The sequence below is a fragment of the Camarhynchus parvulus genome, chromosome 5 (genome assembly GCF_901933205.1).
Source record: "Camarhynchus parvulus chromosome 5, STF_HiC, whole genome shotgun sequence".
Classification (NCBI taxonomy): Eukaryota; Metazoa; Chordata; class Aves; order Passeriformes; family Thraupidae; genus Camarhynchus; species Camarhynchus parvulus.
This window is the reverse complement of record NC_044575.1, coordinates 58,842,237-58,860,448: the sequence shown is the minus strand read 5'-3', so window position 1 is coordinate 58,860,448 and position 18,212 is coordinate 58,842,237. Positions and strand designations below refer to the sequence as shown.

The following is an 18,212-nucleotide window of genomic DNA, read 5'->3' as shown; positions in this document are numbered from 1 at the left end:
CTTCCCAATCTCCAGTGGGGAGGGGAAGGGAGGGGGGGAAATGTTAATAGTTTTAAAACCTGGGGAATCCTGAAGTCAGAGCAAGGGTATAAAACCCAGCGGGTTTAGCATAAAGCCCTCAGGTAAATCTTCACCTTCTTTTCAAATGCATTTTTGGTGGGTTGCTTTGGAAAGGCTTGGGCCAGGTTAGCAAGGTCGGCTCTATTCCCAGCGGCTCTTAAATCTCCAGGGACCCTCATCTCCCACGTGGCACAGCCCCAGCACCAGGAGATCCGCGGTACCTCGGCGAGAAATAGAAAGACTAAAATTTGCAAAGCCTTTAAGTGAAAAGAGAGGGTGGGGGGAAAGGACTGGAGAAGGAGGGAGGGGGTAAGAAGATAAGGAGACAAAATAAACTCCCGGCTGCACTCCCAGCCAGCACAGCCTCAGCAGCACCCTGAGAGGCGAGACACAAAATGCATTTACCTTTAAAATAATGACTCATTTTATTTTTTTCTTTTAATATGTAGTTATAAATATATTTTGTCAAAATATATGATCATTATTGTCAAAAACATTTGCACATAAAGTCATAAATAAGGTCAAGGTGAACGTTTAGTTTAGAGAAGAGTCCAGCTATAGCAAGCAGTTCTGGGGTGGGACGGGAGGGAGAGAGAAAGGGAGGAGAGGGCGGCGGGGAAGGGAGAGGTCAGCGGCACCCGCACCCCTCCACCACCATCTCCTGGTAGTTTTTCAGGACCACCTTGTCATACTCATCCAGGTAGAGCATGGAGATGGCGCTGAGCTCCGTGGGCACGCAGCAGGCCTTGGGAATGCTGGAGTTCACGGAGTTCACCAGCGTCTGCACGATGGCGTGGTTCGTGGAGTTGAGGTGGTCGGCCAGAGGGAAGGGGCAGTCCCCGTGGCAGTAAAACGCCTGGTAGCCCGGGGGTGCCACGATCCAGTCGTTCCAGCCCACGTCGCTGAAATCCACATAGAGGGCATGGCGGCGGCAGTTTTTTTTGTTCTTGCGGGAACGCTGGTGCTTGGGGCTCCGGCGGGCTCTGCGGGTCAGAGCGTGGCCTCGCCCGTCGTGCCCAAAAGTGACCAGGAGCGGCCTGAGCTGCGCCCAGTCCCCACGCCCTTGAGGTAAAGATCGGCTAATCCTGACGTGTTTGCCCTGATGAGTCTGTGCGTGGTGGAGGTGGGTGACCTCGATCACCAGCCCGTGGTTCGGCTGCTTGTCCTTGGTCCACCGGATCACGGCCGGGCTCACATCAAAGCTCTCCCAGCGCGTCTCGTTGTGGTGCACCAGCCGCGTGTCCAGCAGGCGCGTAATGGCCTGGGCGCGCTCCGACAGCGGCTTCATCACTTCGTAAATGTTTATCCGGTGGAAGCCCCTCTCCCACGCCGAGCTGGGCTCCTCCACCTGCTCCCGGTACAGCCGCAGCTCCGCCGAGGAGATCACCTCGTTTTCCGGCACGCTGCTGAGGTTGAAGACGAAGCGGATCCGGGGCGCCTCGCTGGGACCCGGGACGGCCTCCAGGTGCTCTGGAGGAGAGCAGGGAAGGGGAGGGAAGAGGTAAGACAAGCAAAGAAGAGCACGTCAGCCTCGGGGCACACGGCCCCGGCACAGGCACAGCTCACACCCACGCTTCACCTGCCCGGCAGCCGCCGGCTCCGCTCCGCTCCCCGCGCATCCCGCCCGGCCGCACCGGGAGCGGCTCCCGCCCCGGCACCGCCGGCTCAGCCGCGCCTCGAGCACTCCACCCCTTCCCATCTCGCCTCCCCCGTTCAGGGAGGCTTTTTCCCTTTAGCTTTTCCTCCCCCGGTCTCTCCAAAATCATCTCCCCGGCGAGATGCGGCGCCACGGAGCACAGAGGTGCCTTGTTACGGGGGGCAGGGGGAGAAAGAGAAGCAAATTCCAACGCAGTAATGATGCGGCTGGATTAATAATTCAGATTTACTTTGGAAAAGAAACATCCGCTAGGAAACATTTGGATCAGATTACAAGGGTCTATTGAATAAACCTTATAAACACACAGCTGTAAGTATTAAATTCGAGTCGGGGTTTGGGGGGATTTTTTTTTCTTTTTTTCTTAAGAGTAAAAGCAGGCAGCAACTGCTTTGATAGTTCAAAAGAAACACTCCAGGGGCGAGATCCCGCCCTCACTTTACTCCCGCATCCGATCCAGAGCCATTAAATCCACGCGAGCCCAGGCAGTGACCCCGAGGCAGAGGCACCGAAGGAAACTCGCTGTTGTCAACAGAAGCAAAAGCACTACAAAATATGGTCAAGCTCGGGTTAAGCACAGGATGCTGGAAAAAAATCGCGAGCAGCACGCCTGTCACCCACACACGGCAGGCTGGGGGGGTGGTTTTCCTCCCATAAATTTAGGGCCGGGCACGTCCTGCTTCTAAAGGCATTTGTGAGCTTCCAAACGCAAGGAAATCCCGATCGCTACCGGGGCTGGGAATTTACCGCCTCCCATCACTGACCTTCATGGTGGAAACTCCTCACGGTGTTTGCCCGGCTGGTCGATCGCTCAGGGTACTGCAGGCTAATTTCCTGGAGGCTTTCCTCCTCTTCTCCGGACTGGAGTCGATAGAGATCCAGCATGTAACTAGGAATGACGGCTGACTTGCTGGGCTGAGGCCGCCTTCGGAGCCCAAACATCTGCAGCAGAGTTGTTTCGAAACCCCGCAAGAGTTCATGGCTTTGGGCAGAGCGGCGTCCGGATCCGGCTTGTCCCTGAAGCTCTGCCACTTTCTTCCTGCCGGTCTCAGGGATTAGGCTAGCATGGTTAGTACCTCCTAGAAGGACTTGGCATAGTAGGATGACCATCAGCATTCGGTTACCAGGAATCATGGTGTCTCTGGGGTGTAAAAAATACGACAACAAACAAGAAGGAAAGTCAGGATGAGAAGCGAAACCCCCCTCCTCTTCCGAATAAACTTAAAAATAATAATAATAGTAGCAATAATAGTAATAATAAATGGCAAAAGGGCACGGGGAGCAGCCCCCATTCGAGCGGCAGCCGGCGCGCCCCGGCGGGCAGGGACCGGCGGCCGTGCCCGGGCTGTCCGCAGCCCCGCAGCCCGCTCGGGCAGGCGGGATCCCGGCGCATCCCGGCCCCGCTGCCCCCGCCGGGACGGGACGGGAGCGGGAGCAGCGGCGGCGGAGCCCGGCGGGGGAAGGGAAGGGGCGCGCGGCTCTGCAGCCGCCGGTGCGAACGCGCCGCCGGAGCCCGGGAGGGGACACCGGGATAAGAACAACAAAAAGTTTTTCTCAAAAAAAAAATTTAAAAATTAAAAGGAAAAAAGTTAAAGCCCTGAGATGAAAACAAAAAGCGAGGAGCGAGGCGGAGGAAGAAGAGGGCTGTACTCACTGACAGCAAGCAAGGCATATCAGCACAGTCCATGATTCTGGAGAGCCAGCCCGGACCCAGCGCGCCGAAAGCCCCGGGGCAGCGGCTGCCGAGCGCCTCCCGCGATCGCCGCCCGGCGCAGTGCGGCCGCCGCCGCCGCCGGCCCCGGTTTTCTGCCGGCCCCGCAGTCACGTGGAGCCGCGCTCGCCGCCAGCCCGGCCCGGCCCGGCCCGGCCCGCCGCCCCCGGCCCGCCCCCGGCCCGGCCCGGCCCCGCGGGGGACGGCCCTGCCCGCTCCGCCGCCCGGGCAGCGGGGGAGCGCGGGGACCCCCGGCGGAGCGGCCGCGCTCGGAGCCTCGGGGCGCGGGACGGGGCCGGTGCGGTGCCTCGGGATCCCCCGCGCCGCTCAGGTGCATCCCCGGGGAGCCTCCCGCCCCGCCCTGGCCCCGCACGGCCGGGGCGGGGTCCCCGGGGAGGTCGGGGCACCGCGGTGCTCCCCGAGGCACCGGGCTGGGAAGGGAGGGAAACTCGGGAAACTCTCGTCGGCCGTCCCCCGACGAGAAGGGAGGGAGTGCTTGGGAACCAGAAGCAGCTGCGCGGGGAAAGGCACGGCGGCAGAGCGCGGTTTTCTCCTGTGCTCCCACCACCCGCCAGCCCCGAGGGTCCCCTCCAGGGGGTTGGGAGCTCGTTGCCAGCACCAGGGGTTATCCCCAGTGCCTGCCCTGGATTCCCTCTCGTCCTCCGGATTTTCTCATCCTTCTCCCTGGCTGCCTGAATAGCCCTGTCCCCCTTCCCTCCAGGCCGGGCTCCGGGACCCCACCGAGGTGTGCAGCAGGCGCCTTCCCAGCCCCGCACGGGCTGTGTACGGCCAAAGCTGGCGGCTCCAGAGGGGCTCTCCGGGAGGAAAGATGCTCCCTGCCCTGCAGTTCAACCCCAGAATTGTTTTGGGCCAGCTTTAGGCTGGGAATAAGAACCAGGCTTCCCAAGGCTTGAGGCTGCTCCCAGGAAGGGGTTTGGGACAAACTGGTTTACCATTAGCTCACATTAACTGGACACAACACATTCAAGCACAGGGTGGGATTCTTGGGGCTGTCCTGTGCAGGGCCAGGATTTGGACTCGGTGATCCTTGTGGATCCCTTCCAGCTCAGGATATTCTGTGACTCTCTGACCTACTGGGGGTAATGTATGAACACAGTGTGGAGAAGGAAACTCTGGGGAAAGACCCTCTGAAGGAAGTGTGACAGATGCACCATCCTTTGGAGACACAGAGTAGACTGAGTGACCCCATGGTAAATCAAGCCAGCTCCACCAGGACATTAAAACCTGTCCCTTTGCCCTGCTGGGGTATCCCTTTGTGTTGGGCAAACTGTCACCCACAGTGAGAACACAGTTAATTTATGAGACCAAAAGATGTGGTCATGGAGTGGCCATGGGAACTCCTAAGCTCATCAATTAACCACAACCAAAAACCAGCTCAGAAACGATGACTGTGGCCACAAACCACGGGGCTGCTGTGCCTGAGTGCAGCAAACCCACACCAGCGCCTTGGTGTCCTCCCAGCCCCTCCTGCCCCAGAGCTCACACACCATCACAGATGCCTTCTTTTCATATTTCACTTTTTTTTTTTTTGAGCTCAGACCTGACCCATGCATTAGAAAAGCCCAGGGATGTCACCGAAAGGACACGCACAGATAAAAGGCAGTGCTGACACTGTAATATCTCTGAGTTATTCCTATACCACTCCGAGTTTAAAAGAAACATCTGTTAGCAAGGTATTTGGACTATGAATCCATCAAAATTTGTGAAATATTGCTATCACCATTTCAAATGTATCACACTGTGTGTTGTTCTTAACAAGGAAAAACAATTTTGGGAGTAGCTGCTGTGCAACTTTTTTTAAGTTAAATAACATTTTCATTGAAAATACTCCAGTCTATAAACAAAGTTTACGTGAGGGCCTGTATAGTGCTGTTCCTAAAACAGACCTCTGGGCTGGGAAAAGCAACCAGCTCCCTTTTTGTGGGGTATGTTCCTCTCTTTGTCTGAAGACCTTGCTCAGGGTTTGTAGGGATCAGAGAGTGGCCGTGCTGGAAATGTTTGTCCCGGAGGAATTCAGTGGCACGGCATCCAGCACCAGCTCTCCTAAGCCATCCTGCTGAGCTGAGATCCCAAAAACTGCTTATGTAACACTGGTTAACCGTGCCCCTGCGCTGGGGCCAGAGAGCCAGGGCAGAGCAGTGTGGTTTGGGGTCTCGTAGGAAGCAAGAGCGTATTTGAGTAGCTCCCTGGTTACTAAGAAGTGTTAGTCATGGGGAAAGCTGTAGTATTTATTCCGTAAAATGTAAATACATAATCCAAACCACAAAGGAATAACCATGGATGGAAATAGTGTAGCGTTTACTGAAGGAGCTGGGCTGCCTTTCTACAGAAGCTGTATTTCCTTGGCCTCATAGAGTGTAATTCACCTTGAACTGAGCTTCTGCTCCAGCCCGTGGAGTTACACATCAGCTGAACTCGGTCCAGGCACACTAAACAACCCAGTGTGTTATATATTCCAACCAAAAAAGTGATGCCAAAACGGAGCTAAAAATACAAATGTGGAAGGTTTGAAAAGCAAACACTGCTTAATTCAGCGGTGGATGCAACATTAAAGATCCAGCACATCAAAACCAGAGAATGTTGTGTCTGCACTCAATGCAAGGCTCAGCTCCCCAGTCACACCTCACATGGGTGATGGGGGATCGATGGTGGTCTTGCCTGTGACCCAGTCCCAGTCTAAGGGATCTGCTGCCAGGTTTTTTCCTCTCTTGTCTTCTGTGAAAAACCTTCTGGGAATCTCTGCACCTGGGTGGCAAAACCATTGGTCTCTTCTGGAAGAGGGAGCGTTGGGGATGTTACCCTGCGAAAGCTGGCCAGACCAAGGGGTGATCCATCACATGCAGACCTTGGCTGTGACACCAGACTGCTGGTGGCAGTGAGCAGCCCAGGAGCTGGCAGGCATCCTGGAGCCCCAGAGCCAGCCCAGGGGTCAGCAGCTGAGGGGCAATTATTTGCTCAGTTTTGTTTCAACCCGACAATTGTGGGTTTGCCCAGACATGTTTGTGATAAAATCCCAGCCAGTCACATCTGACCCATTTCCAGGTTTTGTGTGCTCAGGACCTACCAGCAAGCACTGCAGGTCGATGTTCAGCACCTCTAGAAATTAGGCCAGCTCTGTTTACAAGGAAAACTTCTCCTCTAATGGCAGCATTTCAGGAGATGCCTCTGGACTCAGACCTTCCCAAACCAGTTCTTGGATCCTGTGTTATTTTTAGAGCAGCTGCACCTTTTTGGGCTCTAAAGTCTGCAAACAACCCGCCTTGGGAAAAACAAAAAAGAAAGAAAAAAAAAGAAAAAAAGCAACAACAACAAAAATAACTTGCCTCACCAGATTTGTGCTTGAGCAGAAACAAGCCTAAAACCATAAATAAATAAATAAATGCCTACATAAGAGACATTTTAATGACATGAGTTAAAGGAGGATATGCCCATAAGTGTGCTAAGATCAATTCCCTCCTAGCCTTTCCTTTCAACTGCCTAAGCTTGTCAATTAAAACAAAGGGAACTGAGCAAACAACTCCAAGGGATTACGTTTTCCAAAGTAGCTCTTCACCAAAGAGCTGACCGGTAAAAACAAGTGCAGCTGCTTGAACGGCAGAAGGAACATTTTTTACAACCACTCTGAGATTTTCATGATTTCTCTGAGTGCTTCAGAGCTGGCCTGTTCTACCAGAATATTCTACCTCCTCCTGAATAAATAAATTCATACTTCTCCTAAAACACAGAAGTGGGCCCAGCTTGGACTTTATTTCTGCTTTACATTAAAGTGTCTCTGCCGAGGTGTGAGGACCACGTCTAGAACAACTCCTGAGCTAAGAGGGGAATCAGGTTCAGCACTGCTCTTTTATTTCAAACAGGTTTTTGGGGTTTTTTACAAATCCCTACAAAAACATTGTGTGGGAACATTAAAATAATGCAGTTCTAAAAAGGCAGTCTTTGGTAATCAGACACAAGGCAGTCGAAACAGTAGGATTGTCTTCTCTTTTCTATTTTTAAGTTTTGAAGGATGATTTTTATTGTTTTGAGAATGCTATTAAAAGGTTGGCTGTCCCACGCAGGGTGAATCTTAAGTTGCTGTTACTTGACTCATTCCCTTTGTCACTTTTCAGAGATGCCCAAGAGTGAGCAAGGCTAGAAAAGTTACCCCTTGCTGTTCATACCCTCTGCCTTCTGCTGTGAGAGTGTGAGGTCTCTGCTGCTAAATATTGTTCGTTTAGAGACAAACAAAACTCAGAGGTCTGGGTCGTTCAGGCTGGACAGCAGGAAGAATTTCTTCTCAGAAAGTGTGGTTAGGCATTGGAATGGGCTGCCCAGGGAGGGAATGAAATCAGCATCCCTGGAGGGGTTCAAAAAACAGCTCAGTGCTCTGGTCTGCTTGGGAAGGTGGTGAACGGCCAAAGGTTGGACCCAACGACCTTGGAGCTTTTTTCCAACCTTAATGTTTCTATGATTCCATGATTAGGGAAGTGCTTCAGCAACACAACTCATAAAATGAAGGGAGAGCCATTTTAATGGCCCGTTGTTAAAAGTCCCCTGAGCTGTGTTAGAAACACATCTGTTGTAAAATCATCTCCACATCAATGGGTTTCCTCGAGGGATGTGACAAGAAGAACACGCACTGATCTCACCCAGCTTTTGGAGAGAATCGCTGCCTTTAGCCCACGTCTGCTTCCATGCTTTGTGGCTCCTCACTCCCTCAAAGCCTCATCCCTGAGGAGCAAGGAGGACCTCCAGAAGATGAAGAGCTCATTCCTCCTGCTCTGCAGTTGTGGCTGGTACTAACAAAGTCCATCATTCTCCTGAGGAGTGCTGTCCAACCACGTGGCTACCGGAGATATGCAGATTCCTTTTGGATCTGATGAATCAGGAAGGCTTTTGGAGAACAGCACAGGGCTGGCAGCTCCCTGACCTTACAAACCACTCTGTGTGTCTCCAGCCCTGAGATGTGGCTTTGTCTGAGTTCTGCTGTTACTGATATTTTGCTCTCCCTTGCTGCCAAAATCTGCAACTCCACACAACCACGTAGCACCTCCAGGGTGCTGACATTTGTCTTTGTCCTTTAATTGCAGCTTGAGATCTGCTGCCAGCAGAAGCTTTAATGATCTCAGTCACTACTACAAGGTGTAAACATGCAGAGCAGGACAACTTCTGCAGAAATAATTCACATGGGCTTCATTGGATTTTTAGCAATAGCAAAGGACTTTACTGGTAGGTGCTATAGCAAGTTCTGGGAAATGTCAGCACATGGATGAATTTTGAGTTCACATCCTCATAATGTGAACATAATGTGAACATCCTCACCTGAAAGCAGAGAGGGAGGATCCTGCCCAGGAGTCCCTCTTGGGAAACATGGCTATGCCCTGTGGCCTCCAACTCCAACAATAACAAACTGGTGGGGCTCATTTGTACCAGTTGCCTGGTGACAAGGTTCATACTCACAATTAATCATCATTCTTAGAAAGTGCTCACTGAATAAACTTACACAGGGTGTGTGTGAGCAGAGCACAAGCTCCCACAGACACGTGACACTGAAAAGATGGTTTCTGGTGGAAAGGCTCCTGCTCATTCTGTCATAGAATATCCTGAGTTGGAAGGGACTCACAAGGATCAGAATCCAACTCCTGGCCCTGCACAGACACCCCAAAAATTCCACCCTGTGCCTCAGAGCAGTGTCCAAACCCCCCTGGAGCTCTGGCAGCCTCGGGGCTGTGCCCATTCCCTGGGGAGCCTGGGCAGTGCCCAGCACCCCCTGGGGGAAGAGCCTTTCCTGAAATCCAACCTAAACCTGACACATCTGGAGTCCTTCCCGACAAACCTTTCAGCAGGACCTACTCCAGCCTAGCATGGCAGGGCTCTCTGTTCTACTATTGATCAAGCAAGCTGAGTGAGGTGTTAGCTGGGTTTATTTTCAATTAGAGACATTCCTGCTTACTGTTACCTGCTCTGCTTCTTGGTGGGGCACCAAAAGACCACTTGTAAGCAGAATCAAAGCCCACCTTCTCTCCCAAACAGCCATGACCAAAAATTACTTGAGTGGGGGCAGCATTTGTTTCAACAGCAGCGAAACCTGATTTCATTTTTGGCTCTTTTCTGCATAAGCAAGTATCTGTTTTCCTCTTCCCTGCTTCTATCATGTACAGACACTGACTCAGCAGCCCAAAGGATGCCTTTAGCAACCTGGGGATTTCAAAGGCCATAGATTTGGTGCAGAGCTGCAAGTACTGGGATGCCTAAAGGAAGGTTGTCCTAGTGATGAAGGACCTGATTTGGACTTCAGAAGGTCTAGGTTCAGCTTTGTGCTCCTGTGGCAGTGACTGAATCATCAGGAATCTACTTTATCCAAGTGGTTAAGAGTATATTAAACAGTGAAGAGTAATTAAAAACATGGGGAAAGGAGTCAATTAGAATTAAAAGCAGGTCAGAGCCTCCTTTCTGGATCAACAAGAGCATTTTGCACCATTGTCAGAAATAAATTTAAAAATAAACATTGCTTCTGAACAGGTCCTCAAATTCCAGCCCAACAAACGAAAGTCTTTCAAACCCTTTCAGTGGGACTCCAAGTCCTGGGAAAATACTGGAGGAATAACAGGACATGGAGACTCTGTAAATCTCTGACTTACAGCACATGGAACAAAAAGTGGTGCTGCTCTGTCCCTCACTGGAGAGACACCTGGTGACTCACCTGTCACCCATGGCAGAAGAAGAGGAGGAGGAAGAAGAAGAAGGATGAGAAGAAAAAGAAGGAGGAGGAGAAGAATAGGAGGAAGAAGTGAAGAAGAAGCAAAACTGACTATGCCTGGAAATGAGAGATTAAACACATTGTAGTCAGAGGTGAGTTTCCAGCTTTTTCCAGAAATATCATCAGGGCTTTACATTACTGGCTGGCAGCCACGAGGGCTGAGAACTGAAGGGAGGCCAACTTCTTGACCTGCAGGTTTCAATGCAAAGACAGTCTGTCCTCTCTGATACCTTATCCAAACGATGTGGGCAAACCAGCGCCGTACGTGCGTTCCGTGCGTGTCCCATCCCACAGGCAAACCAGCCTTTCTATTTCCTAAAATACCAGCCACCAAAGAGCTGACAGAGGGAGAAAACCGAGGAATTGGCTCAAAAAAAAAAAAAAAAAAAAGAAAAAAAAGAAAAAGAAAAAGAAAAAGGAAAAAAAAGGAGACGAGGGACTTTCAGAAAAGGAATATCTAAAAGTCAGTTTAAAGAGGGAAAAAGTGAAATGGCAAAAAAGGAATGAGTAGAGATATCTCATAGCTCTTTCTTGCATATGAAGGGGCCTTGTGGAAGTGAGGGGGTGCTCACCTCCACAGAGGCCCACCTGGGCAGAAGGTTTACAGAGCCAGAGCCCAGAGGATCAGCAGGAAGACAGAGCAGGAGAGAAAACTGATATGGAAAAGAAGTGAAAACCAAGAAGGCAAATTCAGTCTGGGCAAAGGGCCAAGGCAAGGCCAAGTGCAATTCTAGAAAACAGGACTGGAGCCAGAGGCACCAAGGTGTTATGACAGCCTGCACTGGTCTACAGTGACAACCCAGAATGATGCACCTGCCAGGAGCACAGCATCACCCAGACACGAGGAGAAATGGGCTTAAAAGTAGATTTTTGAATGTAAGTCTCAGGATGGAGGGTCTGGATCAGCAGTTTCTACTTGTGCAGGATCTGGAGTTGGTATAAGGCTGGTGTCTCCCTGTACCTGCCCTCTGGGCACACTGGAGTTACTCTTTGAGTCAGGGAAAGCAGAACTAAGAACAGTTTCCCTGAGGACCTGTTTGTTCCCCTGGTTTCACCCTGCATTCCTGCTTGTTCCACCTCTGTCCTGCTGACTCTGCTGCCTTTTCCCACCCTCTGTACACATACCTGATAGAGCAGCAAGCCTCAGAACCAGGTATTGTGTGCAGCACCACACCCCAGTTCGAAGAAACATTGCAAAAAGCAAATCTGAAACGTCATTTGTAAAACTGGCATCAGCTCACAAATGTTCCTCACAAAGACCCAACACTGAGGTTACTTCAGGGCTGCCAAAAAGTCACCTGTCCTGTCTCCAGAGGCTTCAGCAAGTCACTTTATCTCCCATCACTGTTTCTCTACATAGCTCCTAGGTGCAAAGTGGGGCAGGAATGCTGACGCCTGTCCCCCCCAGCCCAGGCTGAGGAGAAGCTGAGTGGTGTTGGGGCTTCAGGGATTGCAGGATAAAAATGAAGCGGATTAAGACAGATGTTTGAAGAGCAGAGGATAAAATCAGAAGGTCAAAGAGGACTTAGAGTCCATGAGTATTGACTTGAGTCAGGAATAGTGGAGACAAACCATAGACCCAAAGCACAAAATAGCAAAGTGGGCTTGACAGAATCGCTCTCAGAGTGGTGCCACAAGGAGAGCTTGGACTTGCAAATCTGTTGTGTGATTTGTTTCCCTCTCTTGGGACCATTGGCTGCCCCCAGAACAGCCACCATTCCTTTTTCACAGGTTCTCCAACTGAAAAACACCAGGAGCCCAGGAGGAGCCCACCACAGGGGGTGCCTTGACATGGATGGCACAACTGGATCACTCCCATCCTGTTTTCTGATGGAGGAGAGGGACTGGAAGCAGATTCCTGAATGAATCTGTGGGGTGAGAATGGCTATGACCTGAGGGCTCCAAGTTCACCAGAACTTTGGAGACCCAGCACTGTACCTGTGCTTGCAGGAGGTGCACAGCTCCAGTGCCTCAGAGTGACTCCCAATCCACTCTCAACCTTTGCAGAATGCAGGGAATTTACCTCACCCAGCATCATCCCTTCCCTTTCCACAGAGGATCACCCTTGCCCTGCTGTGCAGAAACTGCTTTCACCCAATCCAGCAAAACTCAAAGTCCAGTCCAAAAAAAACCCAGAATTTTCAAACCGAAAATGAAACCCAAAGACACAGCAGAGTACAAAAGGCATTTTTAAAACAAAAAATTTAAAACTAACTAAGGGCTGGGCTCTGTTTTGTTGCTTGAGGCATGTAAATGTTCTGTTCATACATTTCAAACTCTTCCCAGCAACAGAGCTCCCAAAGCACTTTGTGTCTGTGGGGTGAGCAGCTCCATGTCTCCCATGGCAGAGGGCACACACAGCGATCTGGCTCGCGTTACTGAGCAGGATCAGATGATAGATGAAGATCCAGGATGCTGAGCAGCAGCTCACAGGTCAAAGTCTTTCCCTTCTGTCTGAAAATCCTCCTGCACCTTTCTTTTCCAAAGTAGAAGCCTTTCATTCTCCAAAGGGTTTTGTTGCTACCAAGCTTTATGTACTTACACATTCCTGCTAGGACAAGATTTCAGCACAAGAGAATTGGCACAGTATGTTACTAGCTCACATAATTTTTTTTGTTGTTATAATAAAATCTTTTGTAAAGCTGTTCATTCTCCTGCCCCATGAGAGATGAATTGTAAATCCAGCCAAAGAAAAACCTGCCCCACATCCCTGGATCTTAGGAAATGTAGATTTGTCACCTTTCAGTCTCTTTGTATGCTGTTAAGATTTTCTCCCTGTAATTTTATGCTGCTCAGGCATCTAATGACCTAAGTGGTCCCAGGAGAGAGGAATTGGCATCCTCTAAATAAAAGAAATAAAAATTAAAATTAAAAAAAGGTGAAAAAAGGTGTTTATTTGCAATTTACCTTACCTGAATTGTTTAAAGTGTTATCAGAATGCAAGCATCTACTTTCTTCTCTTCATTTTCACAAGATATCCAAGATTGGCTTGAATTGAGAATGTCTAAAGCCTCAGGCATGATCCTGGGTGTTCTCAAGACTTAAATGTCACTGCTTAAAGAGTTAAAGATCTAGATGGCTGCACTAAGAGGATGATAAACTAATCACTCACTCACTGCTGGTGAGCCTGGTGTCATTTACTGAAACATGGAATGCATTTAACAATGTAAGAGAAACTCCATGCAGTCCAAAAGCCAAAGATTATTGTTAGATTGTCAGGGTTTACTTTGGAGAAAGTCCTCAGTCTAATTACCTACGTTTAAGCAACAGAAGTATTTTTGCCCTCGTTGAAGAAGTTCACATTTTCCTTTCAAGCCAACGGGTGGTTTGAGTTTTTTTAATGCTACTAAGGATTGCAGATTCTGTTCAGGGGGCTAAAAAATTGAAGGCAGGGACTAGGTAGAAGAGATAATTCTTCCAGGGAGCAAGTAAAAAATGTTTCCTATCATTATAACCATGAGACAAGTAGAAATAATAAATAGACTATTAGTACTGAACATTCACTTATTGATTTGTGTCTTGCAGTTCTGTGAAATGGCTGGAAAGAAAAGGACAGCTCTCTGCACTCAACAGAAATGCATATTTAAAAGCCACACTCTTTTTTGGTGCTACTGGAAAAAAATGCTTGCAATCCTTTTCACTGCAATCCCTGAGCCTTGGAGGAGCAGAAAGAGCAGGTCCAACATTTTGGTGTTGCATTTTTGCACCAGAATTTGGTGAATATTGGCAGTTTTTCTTAAAACGAGATCTCAGTTAAAGATCAAGATAACAAACATGAATAAAATATCAAAGGGATTTTGTGGGGCTCACCCAGTGGGCATCCAAACTGCAAATATCACTTTATTCTCTTTTACTCTATTAAACTTTGAACAGTACAAATCCCTTGTGTGAGCAGTTGGTACAAGACCCTTTCCCAGCACACCAAATCCCAGAGCTGCTCCCAATGGATGCCACCAGAAGTTTTTTGTTGATTGGACAGCAAGGCCTGGAGTGACAGAGCCAAATGAAGGTGTGACCATAACTCATCGTGGTGGCTCGGTGTCACTTTGACCCAGCAAACACAGGCAAAAACAGGCAGTGCAGTGACATCAGCACGTCCTGGCAGCCAAACCACCCTCCTGAGACTCTGGCTGGGTGCTCTGATGTGGCCATGGCACATCCCTGCACACCAGTGTCAGTCTGACCTGGCAAACACAGGTAATAAAGGCAGAGGAAGCAAGGGCAGCTCAGCAAGGGTTAACTGCTTACCTGTTCTGCAGAGACTGGAGGCGGGCACTCTGCTCCCCAGCTCGGACAAAGCTTGTCCCATGGCTCTGCTGCTGTGACCCAAATGACTCCGAGGAGGAGAAGGAGGAGGCAGAAACACCTTCTAATGACACCTGCCTTCATAACAAGCCTGGCAAGACAGCACATGATCATTTTCCCTGCCGGCTGATGGCAGGTGGCTCAGGCAGTTCTGCTGACCTTGGTTAGGGCAGTCTCTGAAGAATTAAGCTCCAGCCTCAACCAAAGGACAAAATTCCAGCTGTATGGGTGGAAATTCAGCTGATCAAACAGAGACATGTTCGGCATCATCCTGAAATGAATGTCAAAAACAGATCAGATTGTTCTCAAGCAGTGTCTATTTCCCTGCACACCTAAAAGGAGAATCCAAATGAGTAAGTCAGGTGTTGCTGTGCACATTGCAGAGATCTAAAGGCAGCAAAGAGAAATGCTATTCAAAGGAACCTGCTCTTCCTGTTGTGTAAACCTCTCCCTCTACAAAGATGCAACATTTTCCCCAGGAACTGTGTGACAACACTTGCCTCACTGCACTGGGTGAAAGACAGAGCAAACACTTTGAGACCAAGACATGTTTTTTTTACAAGGGCATAGAGTGACAGGACAAGGGGAATGGCTTTAAACTGACAGAAGGCAGGGTCAGATTAGAGATTAGTAAAAAATTCTTCCCTATGAGGGTGGGGAGGCCCAGAGAAGCTGTGGCTGCCCCATCCCTGGCAGTGTTCCAGGCCAGGTTGGACAGAGCTTGGAGCAACCTGGGATTGTGGAAAGTGTCCCTGTCCATGGCAGAGGGGAGAACAAGATGGTCTTTAATGTCCCTTCCAACCCAAACCAGTGTAGGATTCTATAATAAGAACTGGAGAACTTTTGAAATACACTCACAGCTCCACAGACCACAATTGCTACTGCAGCACAAACTGTTTCTATTTCATCTATATGTGCATGATTTTAGGACTTGAAAAACTGCTGCCCTTGTACTTCTCAGCAGCTAATAAAAACCCTTGTTAGCAACATCTGGATACAAGATAAGGGAACCTTGCAAGGAAACATGAGGCATTCAACAGGTTTCTGCAGTGGGTTCTTCGTCAACCCTCTGAGGACTCTGCTCCAAAGTCTGCTGAGGTGTTGAGGTGTTTTTCCATTGACTTCACTGGGCTCCAAACCAAGACCTAAAGCCTCCCTGCTGTGTCTTGGACATTTATTTGTGTTTGATCTGTAATAAGATCTTTCATTTCTCTTATTCCTGTAAAAACAAATAAAGCCAGAGCACAAGAAAGCAACTAAACACATGCTTAGCTTTAAGCATATCCCTAAACCCACTCACTTAAAGTCCTTAATTCTATGGACTCCTGGGAAAGAAAAGCACATGCTAAAGTTAAACACATGCTTGGGGTCTTTGCTAATTAGTGATGGCCTTGTGTCTTACAGGGCCCTAAACACTTCTTAGAGCATCTGGGGTTTTAGAGCCCATATGGGAGAAATTACACAGAGACCATCTCAAAAGTGCAACTTTCAGTATTGTATCTGATGCTGGAAGCCTGTCTTTAGTGGTTTCAGGCTGATTCTGTTACAACACCATTTACAACTAGTTGAGGGAAGAGTTTCTTAGATATTTGTAAAAATAAGAATATCTAAAACCAGAACCTTTCCTTGGCTAACAATACAATACCATCCCATCAGGACGATCAGTCTAATCAAACTAAAACTCCTTTTTGGAATGGATGTGCTTACTGGCATCTCAAGACCAAAACTGTCTCACTTCAGCCAAAGTTTTGTGCCTGACATCCTTCACTTGGCTCAGAGGATGAGTCTGGCTCTGGAAGACAAGCCAGCCTTTACCTTTGGGTCAGGCAGCAAATGCAAGAATATTCCCAATAAACCACACCGAGCAAAAAGCATTTTTCCTCACTGCACCGTGTTTATTTTGGACCTCTGCTAAAGTGTTAGAACTTTCAGCTATCTTGATCAGACAAGGCCTGAAATGTAACGTGTCTGACAGGTCAAATCAGTGTTGTTCCCAGAGAGAGAACATTGGGGAAGTTTCTTCACAAAACATATGCTAGCTAGCAGGAAACCTCTCACCTTGTCAGCATCTCCTCCACAAGGACTGAAACTTGTCTTTCTGTGGCTCTTGCACTCTCTCTCTTATATCTTCCTGAACTCTTTTTCAAGGTGCATCAGTGCACTCAGCTTCAGATGTTCTTGGACTTTCAGCTCTCTCTAAAATTTTATGATGTCCCCTGTTTATGGATTCATTGTTCTGCAAGCTGAATGTCCATTAGTGAGGAATCCAGATCAGATGTGAGCACTCAACATTTCTCTGAACTGCCAAAGCACACAGCCTGGTGCTCCTGCTGGCTTTCCTATTTATACAGCCTGTGGGAAGACAGGTGATACCTGAACCCAGCATAAAGCCTTCAGAAGAACTTTTTTTTTAAAAGAAAAGTGATTGTTTTAATGCTTTACATCACATGGCTGCAGTGTCTTTGATCTGAAACTGGATTTAGCACAGCTTCACACTTACCTCTGAGGAACAGGGAAGTTGTGAGTCAATGCATCAACCATCAGAACCACCACAAGCAAAAAGCTGCTGCCGGCTGTGCTTGCCTAGAAGCACCAGCAGCACAGTCCTCCTCAATCCCAGGTCTAGTTAAACACCCAAAATAACCTCAGCTTAGCCCTTGATGTTTTAAGGAAGGAAAGGAGGATAAACACAGGGAGCTTCTCCTGGATCCTTCTGTAGCCCCAGTTTTTAAGTTGGTGATCTCCTAAATTCCCTGGTTCTTCAGTGCTCAAGATCCAGCTTATAATGACTATACAGAATAGATGAAACTTTTGTAGAAGGCATCACGTCCACCTTCTCTCAACCTCAAAACAGTAGATGCAAAGCAAAAAGGCCCAGGATGCCCATCTAATGACAGTGCCTTGGATGGTTTTTGCAGCTGAAACACTTGACCTGGTATTTCCAATGTTCTCTGAGCAGCCCAGGTAATAAAGGAGAATTTACAACTAAAAACTCATCAGCATCTTCTGTGCTGAGTCTCTGCTTGCATTAAATGTCCTGGAGTTATGATCCACTTTTAAACTACTTTTTGGGGATGACCTACATCACTTGTTGAAGAACAAGGGTTGATATCACCGCAGGCAAGCTGATTTTAGAAAGTCTGCATGAAGAACATGCCATACAATTTCAAATTACTCTCTGGTACCCTGCTCTGTGCTGTTCCAGAGACCAGTGTCCTCACAGCCTGTGGAAATAAAATACTGTTTTCCCTCTGATAGCAAGTAGGTAAAAGTGTTTCCCAGGAAAGCTGGGGAAAGAAAATTGTGTTCAATACACTTCCTAAACCCAGAGAAGAATGGAAGGCTGTACTCTCTGTAGACCTCAGAAAATTCACTTCTTTCACCACCAGATTCCTGTTCCCAATGCTAACTCTAACCCCTCTGTTTCCCTTCCTTTCCACACAAGATTGATTCACAGAACTTGATTTAAAGGTTGTTTATTTCCATAACAAAAATGATCAGGGGTCTAGAAAACATGACCTATGAGGAAAGATTGAAAGAATTGGGTTTGTTTAGTCTAGAGAAGAAAAGACTGAGGGGGAGACATGATAACAGCCTTCAACTATGTAAAAGGTTGTTGCAGATAGGAAGGTAATAAATTGTTCTCCATGTCCACTGGGTATAAGGCAAGAAATAATGGGTTTAAATTGCAGCAAGGAGGATATAGGTCAAGCATTAGACAC

The 18,212-nt window shown here is 48.7% G+C and overlaps 1 protein-coding gene across 1 annotated transcript; it reads right to left on the bottom strand.

Moving 5' to 3' along the window:
- Positions 1-494: 494 nt before the first annotated feature.
- Positions 495-3,501, bottom strand: BMP4 (bone morphogenetic protein 4). The gene is made up of 3 exons (XM_030949307.1): positions 3,369-3,501; positions 2,479-2,855; positions 495-1,530 (listed from the first exon to the last, which is right to left on the bottom strand). The coding sequence occupies exons 2-3, from the start codon at positions 2,846-2,848 to the stop codon at positions 689-691; spliced, it is 1,212 nt and encodes a 403-aa protein (XP_030805167.1). The 5' UTR covers positions 2,849-2,855; positions 3,369-3,501; the 3' UTR covers positions 495-688.
- Between the last annotated feature and the right edge of the window lie 14,711 nt (positions 3,502-18,212).